At 43.0% G+C, this 16856-nt stretch overlaps 1 protein-coding gene across 1 annotated transcript in view; it reads left to right on the top strand.

Moving 5' to 3' along the window:
* RAB31 (RAB31, member RAS oncogene family) overlaps positions 1-16856 on the top strand; it is a 137405-nt gene that overhangs the window by 64723 nt on the left and 55826 nt on the right. The window contains exon 3 of the mRNA XM_086682452.1: positions 4229-4310. Coding sequence (XP_086538578.1) covers positions 4229-4310 — 82 coding nt within the window. The remainder of the gene's footprint in view (positions 1-4228; positions 4311-16856) is intronic.

Genomic DNA, 16856 nt, shown 5'->3' with positions numbered 1-16856 from the left:
CCCTGTTTCGACTTTTACAAGGTAATTGTGTGAATTCTCTGCCAGATTTTGGTTCCCACAGATAACGAAGTCAGTTCAGCATTGCCAACGCTCCCCCCTCGACCACTCTGAAAGATAATCTGCAGAGACGAAAAGATGCTTGGGGTTCGTAAGATTGAATGCTAGCAAAGAAGCTGTTAAGAAAAACCCTGAATAACCCAAGGAGCAAGGATTGTGAGCTGTAATTTCAAATATTGGAAGACTGTTCTCGTGGCGGGAAGTGAGGAGCAGAGAGGGGTGTATACCTGTGCATTTGTGTGTATGTGTGTGTGTTAATGTACGTATATATGTGGTAGGCATTACGACTCTACTAAAGCTGTTCTGCACAGACTTACTGAACATCAAGGGGGAATTTCACAGATGCCATTCCCACATTTGATCCTACAACAGCCTTGTAGATCATGCAAAGTAGATATTGGTTCTGTTTCTCAGGTGAGGAAACCGAGGGGCTTTCTAAGGGCTCATTCCACCTCGCTGGCAGTGAGGACAGTCCTCTGCATTCTGTTCCTGACTGTGCTGATAGACTCTTGACCAGGGACAAGGCAGTCTTTTGGGGCTCAGATTCCACCCCCCCTCTTATCTGTAGAATGAAAGGGTCAGCCTGGATACTTCATGTTTTTCCCATTTCTAAAAGTCTCTGATTCTAAGATTTTATTAAAAAAAATTTTTTTTTAGTAACATTTATCCATTTTACAGAGAGCTTGAACAGGAGGAGGGCAGGGAGAAAGGGAGGCACAGAATCCAAAGCAGGCTCCAGGCTCTGAGCTATCAGCACAGAGCCCAACACAGGGCCCAAACCCACAAGCGCAAGACTGTGACATGAGCCGAAGTTGGACACTCAACAGACTGAGCCCCCTGGGTGCTCCTCTGTTTCTAAGATTTTATTTTATTTATTAAAAAAATTTTTTTAATATTTATTTTTGAGAGAGACAGAGTGTGAGCGGGGAAGAGGCAGAGAGAAAGGGAGACAGAATCCAGGCCCCAGGCTCTGAGCTGTCAGCACAGAGCCCGACACGGGGCTTGAACCCACAAACAGTGAGATCATGACCTGAGCCCAAGTCAGACGCTTAACCGACTGAGCCACCCAAGTGCCCCTGTTTCTCAGATTTTAAAGGCATGAACTTAGTTTTCTAAGCCTGAAAACTTTTTAAGGACAGGGTTGATGTATTATTTATCCTAGTGCCTAGAATATATTGAGGAATGAATGAAAATCTGGCTTACCTCAGAACTAAAACAAAACCAAGGGTGTTTATGGAAAGAATTTCTAAACAAAGTTAAAGGGTGAAGGTTAAGCCAGAAAAAAATATTATTTAAAATATACTATTATAAGAAGTAAGCATAAAGTACTCAAAAAGTGAATAAGAAAAGGGTGAACATCCCAACTGAGAAGTGGGGAAAGGTCACGAACTAAATATTTACAAAAGAAAAATACAAATGAGCAATAAACACTAAAATGACGTTCAAACTTATAATAAGCATAATAAAAATGGGAATGATGTATCATTTTCTCCCAATCATGCTGGGAAAGACTTGAAAGATGAGGATTGGCTGGGGAGAAGGTCATCTTCTACGTGGTCATGGGTGTCTAGGCTGGTCTCACCCACAGGGTGTCATGTCTGTTTCTGAGATTAAATCTAAGGAAAGAGTTGTATAAGGACACAAAGATGTAAGTAAAGGTATTTATTTAATCATTGTCTTTTTTTTTTTTTTTTAATTTTTTTTTTTCAACGTTTATTTATTTGTGGGACAGAGAGAAACAGAGCATGAACGGGGGAGGGGCAGAGAGAGAGGGAGACACAGAATCGGAAACAGGCTCCAGGCTCTGAGCCATCAGCCCAGAGCTCGACGCGGGGCTCGAACTCCCGGACCGCGAGATCGTGACCTGGCTGAAGTCGGACGCTTAACCGACTGCGCCACCCAGGCGCCCCTATTTAATCATTGTCATATCGTGGAAAATAGGTGACGAAAATTATCTTCAGTGGGGGTAGTGGATAAAGCCATAACATGGTGTAAAATATTTAGTCATTTTAGGGGTGCCTGGGTGGCTCAATTTGGTTGAGCCTTTGACTTGAACTCAGGTCATGATCTCACAGTTTGTGAGGTTGAGCCCCACAACCGGGCTCTCCGCTGTCATCTCAGAGCCTGCTTTGGATCCTCGGTCCCCTCCCTCTCTGCACCTCTCCTGTTCGCTGTCTCAAAAATAAATATTAAAAAAAAAAAAAAAGAAGAATATTTTGTCATTTTAGATAATGATGTTGATCCATATTCACAGAAATGGAAAGGGGTCCATGATACATAGAGTGGAGGGGAAATAAAATGTATACAGAGTATGATCAATTATGGAGTAAACATTGTATAAAAATAATTTGGATGTGTACCAACTTACTAGCTGATTGTGGCTAGGTGCTGACATGGCAGTTGATTTCTGTTTCCTCCTTTGCTTTCATTTTTTGAGTTTCATTTTTGTGATGTACATATACTGCTTTTATAATAGGAAAAGTAACAAAGGTATTTCCATTTTTTAAATATGTTTACTCCTATCAGTAGTCCTTGCATATTTTAAGCACTTTATAAGAGAAGACCTCATGGGACAGTTGTGGTTTTGGTAAGATTGGGTCACATCACTTAGAAAAATACTTAGAATTTCCATTTAGTGCGATCGTAGGTTGATAAATAGAACTGTTAACTTCTGGTGTGTGTGTGTGTGTGTGTGTGTGTGTGTGTGTGTGTGTGTGTGTATTGTGGGGGTCGTGTGGGAATTGCAGGGACACATGCTTTTCTGCCTGGGACACGTGTAGTTTGCCTCGTAGTCCTGGGGAAAAGTAGGAGAAGTTGAGGAAACCTTACAGGCAGGGGGGCTGAGTGGTGCAGGAATGAACTGCGTACTGGATATGGTGGTCGGCTGGGCAATGGGACGCAAGAGAAGACAGCCTAACACCTTAACCCTAAAAACTCTACTGTGCCTCTCCTGGGAATAAGAACATAATGAGGACACCGGTATCACACCTGGTGTGATAAATCAATTAATTTTGATTTAATGATAACATATGACAGATAGTCTAAGTATAAATGTTTCCAATTGTCCTAAAAATGTCTTTCAAAGCTATTTCCCTCCTAATTCCAGATCCAGCCAAGAGGCATTTGGTTGCTTTATCTCTTTGTGTTCTCTGAATCTAGATGGTAGAACAATCTCCCTGCCTTTTGTTCTGTTTGCTTTTTCATGACTTATTGAAGCATTCAGGCCGGTTGTAGAATGCTTGTAGAATTCTTGTACAGTGCTCCACATTCTGGATTTGCCTGATTTGTTTCTTCCTGATTAAATTCGGGTTAAATGGTTTTGGCCAGAATGCTGCACAGGTGATGTGTTCATCACGTCAGGAGGTTATCACGTCTGGTTGCCCCACTGTTGGGGATACTCGTTAGTTTTTGATGAAGGGGGAACTTTATCTCACAGAAAAAAAGTCAAGGGCGTAAACTTTCCACGTATTGTATCTTTACATCTTTCATGAACATGAAGGAAAAGTTTATTAACAAGAAGTACACAAAAGAAAGTATCAAGTGTTTCATTATCTACTGAGAGTTTCAAATCCTTCCTTTTTCTTTCTTTTAATGGAGAAAACATATATATTTGGTAAGCCACCAGCCTTTATCCCTGCGTGTATAGAAGCAGGGTGGGAATGAGATATCGTATTTTATTAGTTGTAGCTAGTGTTGGATGCATAGCATAGGTGAATATATAAGGCGATTTTCTGTTTGCGCCATTGCAAGGCCCAAAGTGTGACTTGCCCAGATATTAGCTGCCCTTGTCACTCTTCATTGTTGTGATAATAAGTTTTTAAAACCTGAGGTTTTATTTTTTTTCCTGAGATTTGGGGCATATTATCTTAGAACAATTGGACGTATTATCTTAGGACAATGTTTTTGGAAGCACAGTGATTTGAATGCATTCTTTGCTTTTTTAAAGAAGTTTTCCTTCCCTAACCTAAACCTTCAGCTGGACTAACAGAAAATGTAGAATTTGGGGCCGGGGGTGGGTGATAAGACTCTAACAGCCCTTCTTTCCTCTTGGTGGACCCAGGAGGGAGCTTATGAGGTCTTGCTGAGGCAAGATTAACTTGTCTGAACCAGGAGTCTTTGTGCAGATTGTAAGGGCACCTGGTAACGTGGAGATGTTGATTCTCTTTTTCAGGGCATCTTTTATGACCAAAACTGTGCCTTGTGGAAATGAGCTTCATAAGTTCCTCATCTGGGACACTGCTGGGCAGGAACGGGTAAGTGTACGTGGTTGTTGGCTTTCTAGGGAAAATACTGAGCCTGGTTCCTGAAGGTTTATTTGTATTTGGCAAGATTCTTGGTTGCAAGCGACCAGGAACTCAGCTTCTGTGATTTAATCAAAAAAGGAAATGTGCTTTTCCACTGTGAAAAAGATGTATGGGGGTGGCTCTCTTGAGGTAGGGCTGAGTTCAAGTCCTCCAAATGTATTGTCGGAGGCACCCAACTCCATTCATATTTCTTTGCTTGCTTACCTCTAGACTGGCTTCATTTTGAGGCAGACTCACCTCCTTCCCTTCCCCAAGGGTGGCCAGGATGGCTCCATCGGTGACTCCACGCCTGTATTCTGCCACCTGAGCAGTCCCACAAAGGACAGTACCTCTTTTCCACGAGTTGCGCCCCATGTTTCAGTGCCTGTGGGTTCTCACGGGCCGGGTTTGGGTCACGTGTTCCACTCTTGAACTTGACGCTGTGTAGCAGCATTTAAGGGATATTTGGCGCTCCTATTTGTAGAGCCAGGTAATACACTTACCCCTAGAGGTAGGGCTGCCATCAGCCGCACCTGAGCCACACTGGTTGGAAGTCTAGTAGGCTTAGTTACCCAAGGAAAATCTGGGTTCCTTTACTGCACAACGGGCCAATGGACATCGGTTTACTAGAAACAGCCAATGACTTGTTTCTTATTCTTTTTTTTAAATATGAGATTTATTGTCAAATTGGTTTCCATACAACACCCAGTGCTCATCCCAACAGGTGCCCTCCTCAATGCCCATCACCCCCTTTCCCCTCCCCCCTACCCCCCATCAACCCTCAGTTTATTCTCAGTTTTTAGGAGTCTCTTATGGTTTGCCTCCTTCCCTCTCTGTAACTTTTTCCCCCCTTCCCCTCCCCCATGGTCTTCTGTTAAGTTTCTCAGAATCCACCTAAGAGTGAAAACATATGGTATCTGTCTTTCTCTGTATGACTTATTTCACTTAGCATCACACTCTCCAGTTCCATCCACGTTGCTGCAAATGGCCAGATTTCTTTTCTCATTGCCAAGTAGTATTCCATTGTATATATAAAGCACAGTTTCTTTATCCATTTGTCAGTTGATGGACATTTAGGCTCTTTCCATAATTTGGCGATTGTTGAAAGTGCTGCTATAAACATAGGGGTACAAGTGCCCCTCTGCATCAGCACTCCTGTGTGTCTTGGGTAAATTCCTAGCAGTGCTATTGCTCTCTTGTTCTTAATTCCTTTTATGTGCTGAACATATTTATGGGGAAGATTGTTTAAAAAGCTTATGTTTTTAGATTTTAATGTTTATTTTTGAGAGAGAGAGAGAGAGAGAGAGAGAGAGAGAATGAGTAGGGTCGGGGGGGCAGAGAGAGAGAGACACGCACACACACAGAATCTGAAGCAGGCTCCAGGCTCTGAGCTGTTCACACAGAGCCCGATTTGGGCTCATGAACCTCGAGATCAAGACCTGAGCCCAAGTCAGACACTTAACCTGCTGAGCCACCTAGGTGCCCCTTGTGTTTTTAGATTTTAAAAAGTGAGGTAATACCAGCACAGACTGTCTATAATAGGATATTCATATAATAACTAGGGTGTATATTATCAAAGTCAAAAAGGGTGGTCAGGGTAAGTGACACACAGGGATTACCAATAACCTGCCTTCACTGGGAGCTTTCAGGCTGCTCAAAACTTTCATCGGAGCTAACGATCACGGAGTAAAATAGTAAAATGGTCCAAGCTCACTTGTCACCTTCTCTACCTACCCTGTTTAAATAATATCACTTCCCCCCTTTCCCTCCCTGCTCCACTCCATTTTTCTCCACAGCCCTTACCACCTGCTAATATGCTATTTAATTCACTTACTGATTCTGTTGATTGTCTCTCTCTCAAAGGAAGAGAATCCGGGGTTCGGGATAATGCAGCATTTTCATTATCTGCTCCTAACAAATCAAGTGTGCGTTTCTATAATTTTCACTTCCTATAAATCCCCGTCCCAGCATTTGTCGATTAAGGCTACTCCGGTGTTCAAGATTTCTTTCTTCTTAATTAGGACGAATCTTGTGGCCTACAAATGCTAACCTCATTAGAACATCTTCTATTTTGCTGCTAAATTGAGAGCACCAACTTGCACACACGAAGCTGCTGCCACGAGCACCTCTTTAACTCTGTGGGTCAGCTGTGCATGCTGCCTCCCGAAATGAGGTGACGAATCCGAGGAAGAAATGTCTGCTCAGGGATCTCTTCTTTACGTATCTTCCTCTTTACATACTATGTATGCATACTTGTAGTACGTAGATCTGCTAGGTTTTTGGTTGGGGGGGGGAGGGGTTTGGTTTTTTGGTTATTTAAACTGAAGCAGAGGCTTTCTTGCTCCCATTTGTACTTTTGGCCATGGAATGGTTGCTTTTAATGTGCATAATAACTCACTTTTACAAATAGCTGGCTTCGTATTAGAAGTATTACTGTTTCTACAATTGGTGGGTCATTCCTAAGGGCTTGCTATGTTTCATGCCCTGTTCCGAATGTTTTCCGTGTACTAATAACGCACTTAGCCCTCTCACGGCACTCTGACGTGGGGACTACTTTCATCCCTATTTATAGGTGAAGTCACTGAGGGGCGGAGAAGTTAAGTAACTCGTTCAAGATCACACAGCCAATTAGGCGTAAAGCCGAAATAGGAATCCGGCAGTCTGGGTCCCGAGCTTTGTAGTTCTGTTCCGCTAGAAAAATCACCCAAAAGCCATGCGGCTGAAAGTGAAGTTGGCCAGAATCCCACCACCCAGATATTTGCACCGTTTTTTTAATTTATTTTTTTAGTTGAGGTATACTTGACGTACAATATTCTGTTCATTTCAGGTGTACATCGTAGCGATTTGATATTTGTATACATTATGAAATGATCCCTACAAGAAGTCTAATTTCCACTATTGACATTAGATGATCATTCTTCAGATATCTCACTATATGTGTTATAACTTCATATTAAAGGGGTCATGGTTCTTTATAACCTGCTGTTTTCTCTTGATAACAATGGTATTCCTGAAGAGAGATTTCTGTATGATCTAAACAGAGTATTTGACATTTCCTTACCTATTCTTTTTTTTTTAATTTTTTAATGTTTATTTACTTTTTGAGACACACACACACACACACACACACACACACACACACACACAAGAGTGTGAGTGGAGGAGGGGCAGAGAGAGAGAGGGAGACACAGAATCCAAAGCAGGCTCCAGGCTCTGAGCTGTCAGCACAGAGCCTGACGTGGGGCTCGAACCCACAAGCTGTGAGATCATGACCTGAACCAAAGTCAGATGCGTAACTGACTGAGCCACCCAGGCGCCCCTCCTTACCTATTCTAATATAATATTCAAGTGTTTGACTGCTTTTGATGAAATCTGATACTCGAAAGTGACGACTGTAGTTTGTAGCTTGACTCACTGACCATCTCAAAGCAAAATAGCAATAGAAAATTTTTCGTATGACCATATTTCTAATTATTCTAATTGCTTTTCCTAAAATTTGTTAGAGGTTATAGGCATCTGTGACTATATTGCTATGTCTGTAATTTTAAAAGCATAGTATTGTATAGATTATTATATTATACATGTTACATATTATATGTAGTATTATTGTGTTAGTGCTATATGTATTCGGAGTATTATCTATTATTATAACGGTTAGTATTATAGGTGCAAGGTTTGATTCCATAGTAGTGCTTCAGGGAAGAGGGACTGAGTTTTGGATGATAACTTCAGGTGGATGCTTTTTAGAATCTAGATTTGTGGAGAGTGGGTGAAAAATGTCTGTTCAGCCTTTGTGGTCATCGATTCCTCTAACCCTCAAAGGCCTGATTTAGTTATCCTCAGACTGTCCTTGTCTGGTGTCCCTCCGTGCAGTCTCGCATCTCTCCAGTGATGGCAATTTTTCAATCATTTTGGCAGCTTGTTGCTGGATTTAATCGTGCTTGCAATGACGTTACCTAATGTTGGAGCTAAAAATACATTCCCTGCTGCTGCTTGTGCCTAATGCTATTTGTTCTGTCTCATTAATTGTTGGAGTCCAGTGCACTTTATTATCCCTCCTTATCTGTGTAGAAATCTGCTGCTGTTCTACTAAGTCTGTGTAATTTTAAACAAACAAAATCTCTTTGGATTTATGGTTTCATAATATAAAGACATAGACTTCTGTGTCCTCAAAGGGGGATAATGCTCAGGGCAGTACTTTGCATCAGTATGTGTTTACTTGTGGGACGATTCAACCAAGTTCTGCCTCGCATACACAATATTAACTCTGGACTATATTTTGGCACAAATTCATACTCTTGAAAAATTACTTTTCCGTCAGAGCACTGGAAATGTAAAAGGATCACTCTCCTCCTCCCTCTCTTCGTAGAAGGGAGTGTTCATTCCTGATAATGCTTTTCATTCAACCATATATGACGGCCATCTTAGGATTCTTTCAATGGCAAATGCTAATCCATAGACTGCCTCTGTAAGAAAGTGTTTGAAAATTTAATCATTTTCAATTAACCAGATGATTGCTGAGTCCAATTTGTTAGAAACGTAACGTTTGGAAGATTTGTGCTTCCAGTTTGTTGCAACCAAGAGGGGTGTCCAGGGGGCGAGAGTGCCACTGCCGTGCCCGTGTTGTAGTATCAGTGCGGGCTTTTGGGGGTTTTCATCCTTTCTTCCTGAATGAGTGGTTCTGGCTTCTGCTTTGTGCCAAGCTGTGACAAGGACTCAACAGTAGGTTAGCAGATGCCTCTGGAAAGATGTACACAGGAGCGGAAGTGGTCCCAGGGGGGAGAAAGGAATTTATCTGCCCAGCTTCGTCCTCCTATCTCCCACTAGTCCGGGTTTGGGATTCTGTCCCAATGTGGCAGCACATCCATCTTTCCCGTTGGGTTTCCTTTTGACTCCCTTCTTTGTTTTTCCACATAAACTAGAATATCCTCATTGTTATTAAAAATGCCTCATCGGGGCGCCTGGGTGGCGCAGTCGGTTAAGCGTCCGACTTCAGCCAGGTCACGATCTCGCGGTCCGTGAGTTCGAGCCCCGCGTCGGGCTCTGGGCTGATGGATCAGAGCCTGGAGCCTGTTTCCGATTCTGTGTCTCCCTCTCTCTCTGCCCCTCACCTGTTCATGCTCTCTCTCTGTCCCAAAAATAAAAATAAACGTTGAAAAAAAAAATTTAAAAAAAATAAAAAATAAAAAAAAATAAAAATGCCTCATCAGTAGGAAATGCAACCTTCATGTTCTAGTTGTCTGCTTCCAAGTCATTCTGTTTTTGCTTTAAAACACTATCACAATCCATAAGATAACTCCCTTAAAATGTTGGTGTCTTGGAATAATTTCAGGCTTCATTTTCTTGATCTGATCCATCAGAGCAATATTACTCTAAGAACCTAACATGAACAGATATTAACATCATCTTATTCTCTTGTTTCACTTGGGTTGGCTGTCTGTCCACCCTAGTGCCTCAGTCGTAATGGTTGCATTTATAAAATTTGGGTTTCAAATGCACCACGGTCAAATTCCACAAAGGTGAATTGGTAGTTCTTTTGTGAGAATGAAAACTCTCCCCTTACTCTACTTAACACATCTTAAGTTAAATAGATTGACTTCTGAAATCAAGCTCATCGTTATATATTTTTTAAGATGAAATTGAAGAACACACATACAGGCTAAAAAATAGCGCCCCCCCCCCCATATTTACCAGGAATTATGGAGCTTTGAACTTAACAGTAAAAATGACATGATGCAAAGATTTGTGTAGGAAATTACATAATTTATTACTAGTGTCTTTTTTGAGTTATTTATTTATTTTAGGGAGACAGCGAACAGGGGAGAGGGGCAGAGTGAGAGCGGGAGAGAGAGAGAGAGAGAGAAAGAGAGGGAGAGAGAGAGAGGGAGAGAGAGAAACCTCCAGCAGGCTCCACGATCAGCATAGAGCCTGACGAGGGGCTCAATCCCAGAATCCCTGGTATCATGACCTGAGTCAAAATCAAGAGTCAGAGGGGCGCCTGGGTGGCGCAGTCGGTTAAGCGTCCGACTTCAGCCAGGTCACGATCTCGCGGTCCGTGAGTTCGAGCCCCGCATCGGGCTCTGGGCTGATGGCTCGGAGCCTGGAGCCTGCTTCCGATTCTGTGTCTCCCTCTCTCTCTGCCCCTTCCCCGTTCATGCTCTGTCTCTCTCTGTCCCAAAAATAAATAAACGTTGAAAAAAAAAATTAAAAAAAAAAAAATCAAGAGTCAGACACTCAGCTGATGGAGCCACCCAGGTGCCCCTTTTTTGGGTATTTAAGAAAATTGACAAAACATTGGAAATGAAAGAAATGCCAAGTAAGAACAAATTGAACACTATACGGGACTGAGTAAGAGAATATCATCTAATAAAAGATTGAGCTATTGTAGAATTCTAAATATGATCTTAAATAAACACAACTTTATGTAGACTTTAGAATACCATTATTAACTGAAAATGACACGTTTGTTGTGTGTGAATTCTTTTTTATCTCCATATTTGAAAATATTCTTGTACTTGCAGAAAAGTTAAAAAATATTACATGAGCTCTCTTGCTGAGGTGGCTCTGTTTCAAGGTGTGGGTCTGTGCGCTGGCAGGGGGGACTTTGCTTGCTTGTTCATTCTGGGGTTAGAGAGACAACATCTCCCTGAGGAAGCTCTTCTCAGGCAATACAGAAGCATGAGGGACAAAGGGCAGACGTGAGGCCTCTTCATGCTAGGGTTAGAATGGGCACATGTCACATGGCCTACATCCCATTGACCAAGGCAAGTCACATGGCAGAGCCCAAAGTCAAAAGATAGAAACATGGCCTTTAGAGGAAGTGCAAATACTACATTGGCATAAACAGGGCATGAATTCATGGAGAAGTGAAGAATTGGTGGTCGTAATTTTGTCTTCCGTAGGCATCTGGTTCTCTTGCTCTGTGTACCTTGGAGGCTCAACTTCTCCCAGCCTGGAACTTCTTTTCAGACATCTACCTCCATCTTTTCCCACTGAACTTTACTTTTACACACTCTATGGTATTTTACCCAAAATGAATTTCCTGTTAAGAAATCTGAAATTATAGAAATGTTTGCCCCCCTGTGGCTTTTAAAATACAGTTGATCCTTGAACAATGTGGGGGTTAGGGGGGTTGACCCCTCGCAGTTGAAAATCTATGTATAGCTTTGGACTCCCCCAAAACTTAACTACTAATAGCCTACTGTTGACTGGAAGCCTTACTGATAACATAAACAGTCAATGAACACGTATTTTATATGTTACATGTAATATACTGTGTTCTTACAATAAAGTAAGCTAGAGAAAAGAAAATGTATTAGAAAATCATAGGAGAAGGGGCACCTGGGTGGCCCAGTCGATTAAGCGTCTGACTTCAGCTCAGATCATGATCTCACACTCCGTGAGTTCGAGCCCCGCGTCCGGCTCTGTGCTGATAGCTCAGAGCCTGGAGCCTGCTTTGGATTCTGTGTCTGCCTCTCTGTCTGCCCCTCCCCTGCTCATGCTGTCTCTCTCTGTCTCAAAAATAAATAAAAACATTAAAAAAATAAAAAAAAAAGAAAATCGTAGGAGAAAATGCGTGCATAGTTCTGTACTGCAAAAACATCTGCATTTAAGCGGACTTGTATAGTTCAGACCCGCGTTGTTCAGGGGTGAGCTGTATATTCATTACTTCCTGGTGCCTGAGATGGTCCCTCTCTGTGTTTCTGAAGACAGCCCAATGAAGATAGCTGTGGTGTGAAATTCTCTGTTTACCTGTTCCTCTGGAACGCTTTTCCTGTTCACTCTCTCGCCTGTTCTAGACTCGCTCAGTGCTTCAGTCTCATAAGCTTCTTGTTTTCATTGCCCAGTTCACCTCGGAAGCCATTGAGCCATGCTTTCATCTTTTTTTGGATAATCCATCCAAGAGTTCTAGTGGTTAGAAGTAAAAGAAGCTGATAAATGCTTTTGTCTATATTTGTTTCTGTGTGGATTATCAGCATATAGAGTACTACCTCTAGTGTTTTTTTTTTTTTTTGAGAAAAAAATTTTAGTTTATTTTGTTGATTTTGAGAGAGCAAGAGTGTGAGTTGGGGAGGGGCAGAGAGAGAGAGGGAGAGAAAGAATCTCAAGCAGGCTCTGTGCTGTTAGTGCAGAGCCTGACGAGAGGCTAGATCCCGTGTAAGATCAGGACCTGAGCCGAAATCAAGAGTTGGACACTTAACCGACTGAACCACCCAGGTTGCCCCTTACCTCTCTTTTTTAAATACAGTTTTATTGAGATGTAATCCACAGACCATAAATACACCCATTTAAAGTGTACAGTTCAGTGGGCTCTAGTATGTTGACTGTGCAAGCGTTGCCGCAATTAATTTTACAACATTTTCATCATCCGCAAAAGAAACCCCGAACCTATTAACAGTCATTTCCCACTTCTTCCTGAGTCCCCCAGCCCTTGGCTGCTTTTTGCCTGTAGATTTGCCTACTCTGGACATTTCATATAAATGGAATCATACAGCCTGTTTTGTTTTGTTTGGTTTTGTTTGGTTTTGTTTTGTTTTTTTTGTGACTGGCTTCTTTCACTTAGGACAATGTTATCGATGTCCATCGACATTGTAACTTGAATCAGTGCTTTTTTCTTTTTCATGGCTGATTAATACTCCATTGTATGGATGCACTACATTTTGTATATCCCTCCATCAAGTGATGGACATTTAGGTTATTTTCACTTTTTGGCTATTATGAATAAGCCTGCTACAAGCATTCATGAGTAAATAAGTTTTTGTGTAGATAGTGTTTAGGAATCGAAACAAAATCTCTCAGGAACATATCTAGGAGTGAAATTGATGGGTCATGTGGTAACCCTATATTTAGCATTTTGAGGGCCTACCAAACGATTCTCCAAAGTGGCTGCACCATTTTCTGTTCCTACCAGCAATGTATGAGGTTCTAGTTTCTCCACATTCCCACCACTTGTCTTTGCCGAACTCAAGGTTACAAGGATTTACTCCCGTATGTTCTTCTAAGAGTTCTATAGTTTTAGCTCTTACCTTTGGCTCTATGATCCATCTGTTGTTACTTTTTGCATATCTTACAAGGAAGCGTTTTCCACCTCACTCTGTACGTTGATATCATAAAAATCAGCTGTCCCAACACGATTTGTTGAAAAGACCATTCTTGGCCCAGTTGGTTTTCTCAGCACCTTTGTTGACAATCAGTTGACCACAAATGTGAGGGTTTAATTCCGGATGCAATTCTATTTCTTTGATCTAATTTTTACCCTTCTGCCAGTACCACATTTCCCTGATTGCTGTAGCTTTTTGGCAAGTTTTGAAACTAGGAAGTATGAGTCCTTCAACTTAGTCCTTCTTTTTCAAGATTATTTTGTCTATTCCACATCCCTTGCATTTCCATAGGAATTTTAGGACCGGCTTGTACATTTTTGCAAAACCCCCAGCTGTATTTTGATAGGGATCGTGTTGAATCTGTAGATGAATTTGGGGGTTACCTACTCCTTAAACCTTTAAGTCCTAAGCGATAAGCAAGTTACAAGCTGTTTTTCATTTCTAATTGTGGACTGGAAAGGCAGCCTTGACCTCTGAATTGTACCTAAAGAAAAAATTCTGAATAAAATGTTAAATCTTTGAAATGTTAAAATGCATAACAAGTTCACATAAAACTGTACATAAGGTTATATTTGTGAAGTTATCACTTGCAACTTACCAAACTTATCATTATGTTCGAAATGTATTTTACTTGACTAAATTATGTTTTTAAAAGAAGGAATCTGTCTTCAAAATATTATTATTTGCAGCTGGTTTAGCTTTTATCAGCGCTATTATCTAACTCAGGACCAGACATTATTTCTTAATACATACTGACTCAAGATAAAGTGATATGCTGACACCAATTGATTCAAAGGCTTACAGTGACTCTCCTAGTGAGTGTACAAACATATTTTTCCCTCCAATTTTGAGATAGTTCAAGCACTCCGGGAAATAATATAATAAATATATTTACACCACCCCGATTTGTTTAATCTTCCCTTGTTCCTTCTGTCCGAAGTTTTCCCGGAAGCTTGGGTACCTGAAGAAGGCAAAGTGACGCTGATGCCCTCTAGGAGCTGACGGTTTAGCTGCTCTGTTGAGACATTATGCTTATTCACCTCCTTTGGCTTGACCTTTGCGGCGCCTACCAAATTGGAAAGGTTAGGTGATTGGACGACGTGAGCAGAGACAGCTGAGACACAGCCAGGCAGGGCCGTGGCCGAAATTCTGGGTCTCAGTGGGTCCCTGAGACAGAAAAAGAGAATGAAGGCGGCAGATAGAGGAGGTCGGGTTCAGCCTTGACAAACACCCAAAGACGCTTTTTGTCATCTTTCATTCTTTCCTTGGTCCCGGACTCCGTGGTTAAGGAAATGGTTCACTTTTCACAGACTGTGGCTAAAGTCAGAGGAAATTTTGACCTTTGGAAGTCCTTGAAGAATGGGGCCTCTCAGAAGCTCAGAATGTGCTGCTCTTTGTTTCTCCTCTGCTTGCCCTGCAGCCACTGGAAATACAGGCCCAGCTCCAAGTGGCGCCGGCTCGGAGCCGACAGAACACAGAATCTGATTCGACAACACACAGAATCTGCTCCTCACCCACTGCCGGAGGGAAACTGCTTCACTCTATTGCACCTTTTCCTGCACCCACTCACTAGAGAACGATTTTTGTAGGAATTCACCTGCAGTGGAAGAGGGTCAGTGCCCGGTTTTGCTTTCCTCTCCCCATCACAAGAGAACAGTGTTTTAATTACTGCAAATTGAGATCCTGAGAAGGGAAATATTCCTTCTCTCCACCCTTTGCTCCCGTAACACTCCCCGGAAGGGAAAACCAGATGAAGATTATGCGGCAAGGAGAAACATCAGAAGCTTGCAAATCTGGCATATGCTGTTAAAAATGAAGTCAACAGGGGCGCCTGGGTGGCGCAGTAGGTTAAGCGTCCGACTTCAGCCAGGTCACGATCTCGCGGTCTGTGAGTTCGAGCCCCGCGTCAGGCTCTGGGCTGATGGCTCGGAGCCTGGAGCCTGTTTCCGATTCTGTGTCTCCCTCCCTTTCTGCCCCTCCCCCGTTCATGCTCTGTCTCTCTCTGTCCCAAAAATAAATAAACGTTGAAAAAAAAATTAAAAAAAAAAAAAATGAAGTCAACAGCTCCTGATAGGGTGGTGCCACCACATCTGCTTTGAGAAGAAGCCTCAGGAATCACCGTATTTAAAAGCGGTACGGCTGAAGAGGTGCAGCGGTATTTAAAAATTGGTGACAGAGGGGCGCCTGGGTGGCCCAGTCAGTTGAGCATCCCTCTCTTGGTTTCTGCTCAGGTCATGATCTCACGGTTTGTGGGTTCAAGCCCCACGGGGCGGGGGCTCTTCACAGTCAGTGTGGATCCTGCTTGGGATTCTCTCTCTCCTTCTCTCTGCCCCTCCCCCACTCGCTCTCTTGGTCTTTCTCAAAATAAATAAACTTTAGAAAATAAATAAAAGTTGGTGACAGAAACTGCCCAAGGAAGTGTGACTGTGGCATTTGAAGAGGGGCATCGGACGGCAGAGGTGTGGGCACCCAGAGAGCCGCCTTTAAGGGCATATCTGGTTCCCATTTGGGGGTGTTGGTGTCATTTAGGAAATTAGGAGTTTCGGTGCAGAGTGCCACTGGCAGGAGGGAAAGAGGAAGGACATGTCCATATATTAAAATAAATGTAGTAAGCCCTGAGGGAAACTCTCCAAGCACTTCTGCCCTCAGCCAGTGCGCTGGGAAAGCCGGAAGTGAGGGACCGGAAGCGGGAAGTGAACAGACAGGAAGCGTGGAGAGTAGAGGCTCAAGCCTACGTTGATCTTAAAAAGCAAGGCTGGGCCGCCCCTGCCTGCAAGTAGCCCCTGCCCCTTGCCCCTTCTGCACCCTCTCTGTCACAAGAGACCCCACTGTTGTTCTTTGTTCCGCGGTGGGTGTCTCCCCCTCCTCTCTGGGCCGCCCGCCCTGCCCCCTCCGTGGGGACAGGGTCTGGGAGGGACCGTGACGCCGCTAAATGAAGATGCTTCACAAATCGGGCAACAACATTTTACTGGAGTGTGTTTTAGTCTGGGACGCCCTAAGTAGCTTCTAATTATGAAGCATTGTCTCTGCCTCCTGGGTTGAGGCCAGTTTCCGTTCTCCGACGCTCAGAGGGCCAGGACTGCAGGCAGCGCGCCGGAGACAGGCGTCCCGGGGCTGGGGTTGCGCTTGTTAAGAATCTAAGAAGCACTGTATCTGGTTGTGTTTTTCTCCTCGTTCCTCCCCACCACTCCCCCATTCCCTCCTCACCCTCGCCTTCCCGCCCCTCCCCGTCCCCATTCACTTCTTTGTGCACCTAATTTCCCAAGTCTGGTCAAGATACAAACCAAAGGGTGTATGAAGCCAGCGAATGCCATTCTTGACAAGGAAATGAGGCACACGGACTTCGTTCAATAACAAAAGAGGGTGCTCCTGAAGGCCAGAAGGACGTGTCTAAGCAGGAATAGCTGGAGTGTGC

Source organism: Puma concolor, chromosome D3 (assembly GCF_028749965.1).
Source record: "Puma concolor isolate L17-30 chromosome D3, mPumCon1.1.hap2, whole genome shotgun sequence".
Taxonomy (NCBI): Eukaryota; Metazoa; Chordata; class Mammalia; order Carnivora; family Felidae; genus Puma; species Puma concolor.
The sequence above is the reverse complement of the archived record's forward strand: the minus strand, read 5'-3'. Positions and strand labels throughout refer to the sequence as shown.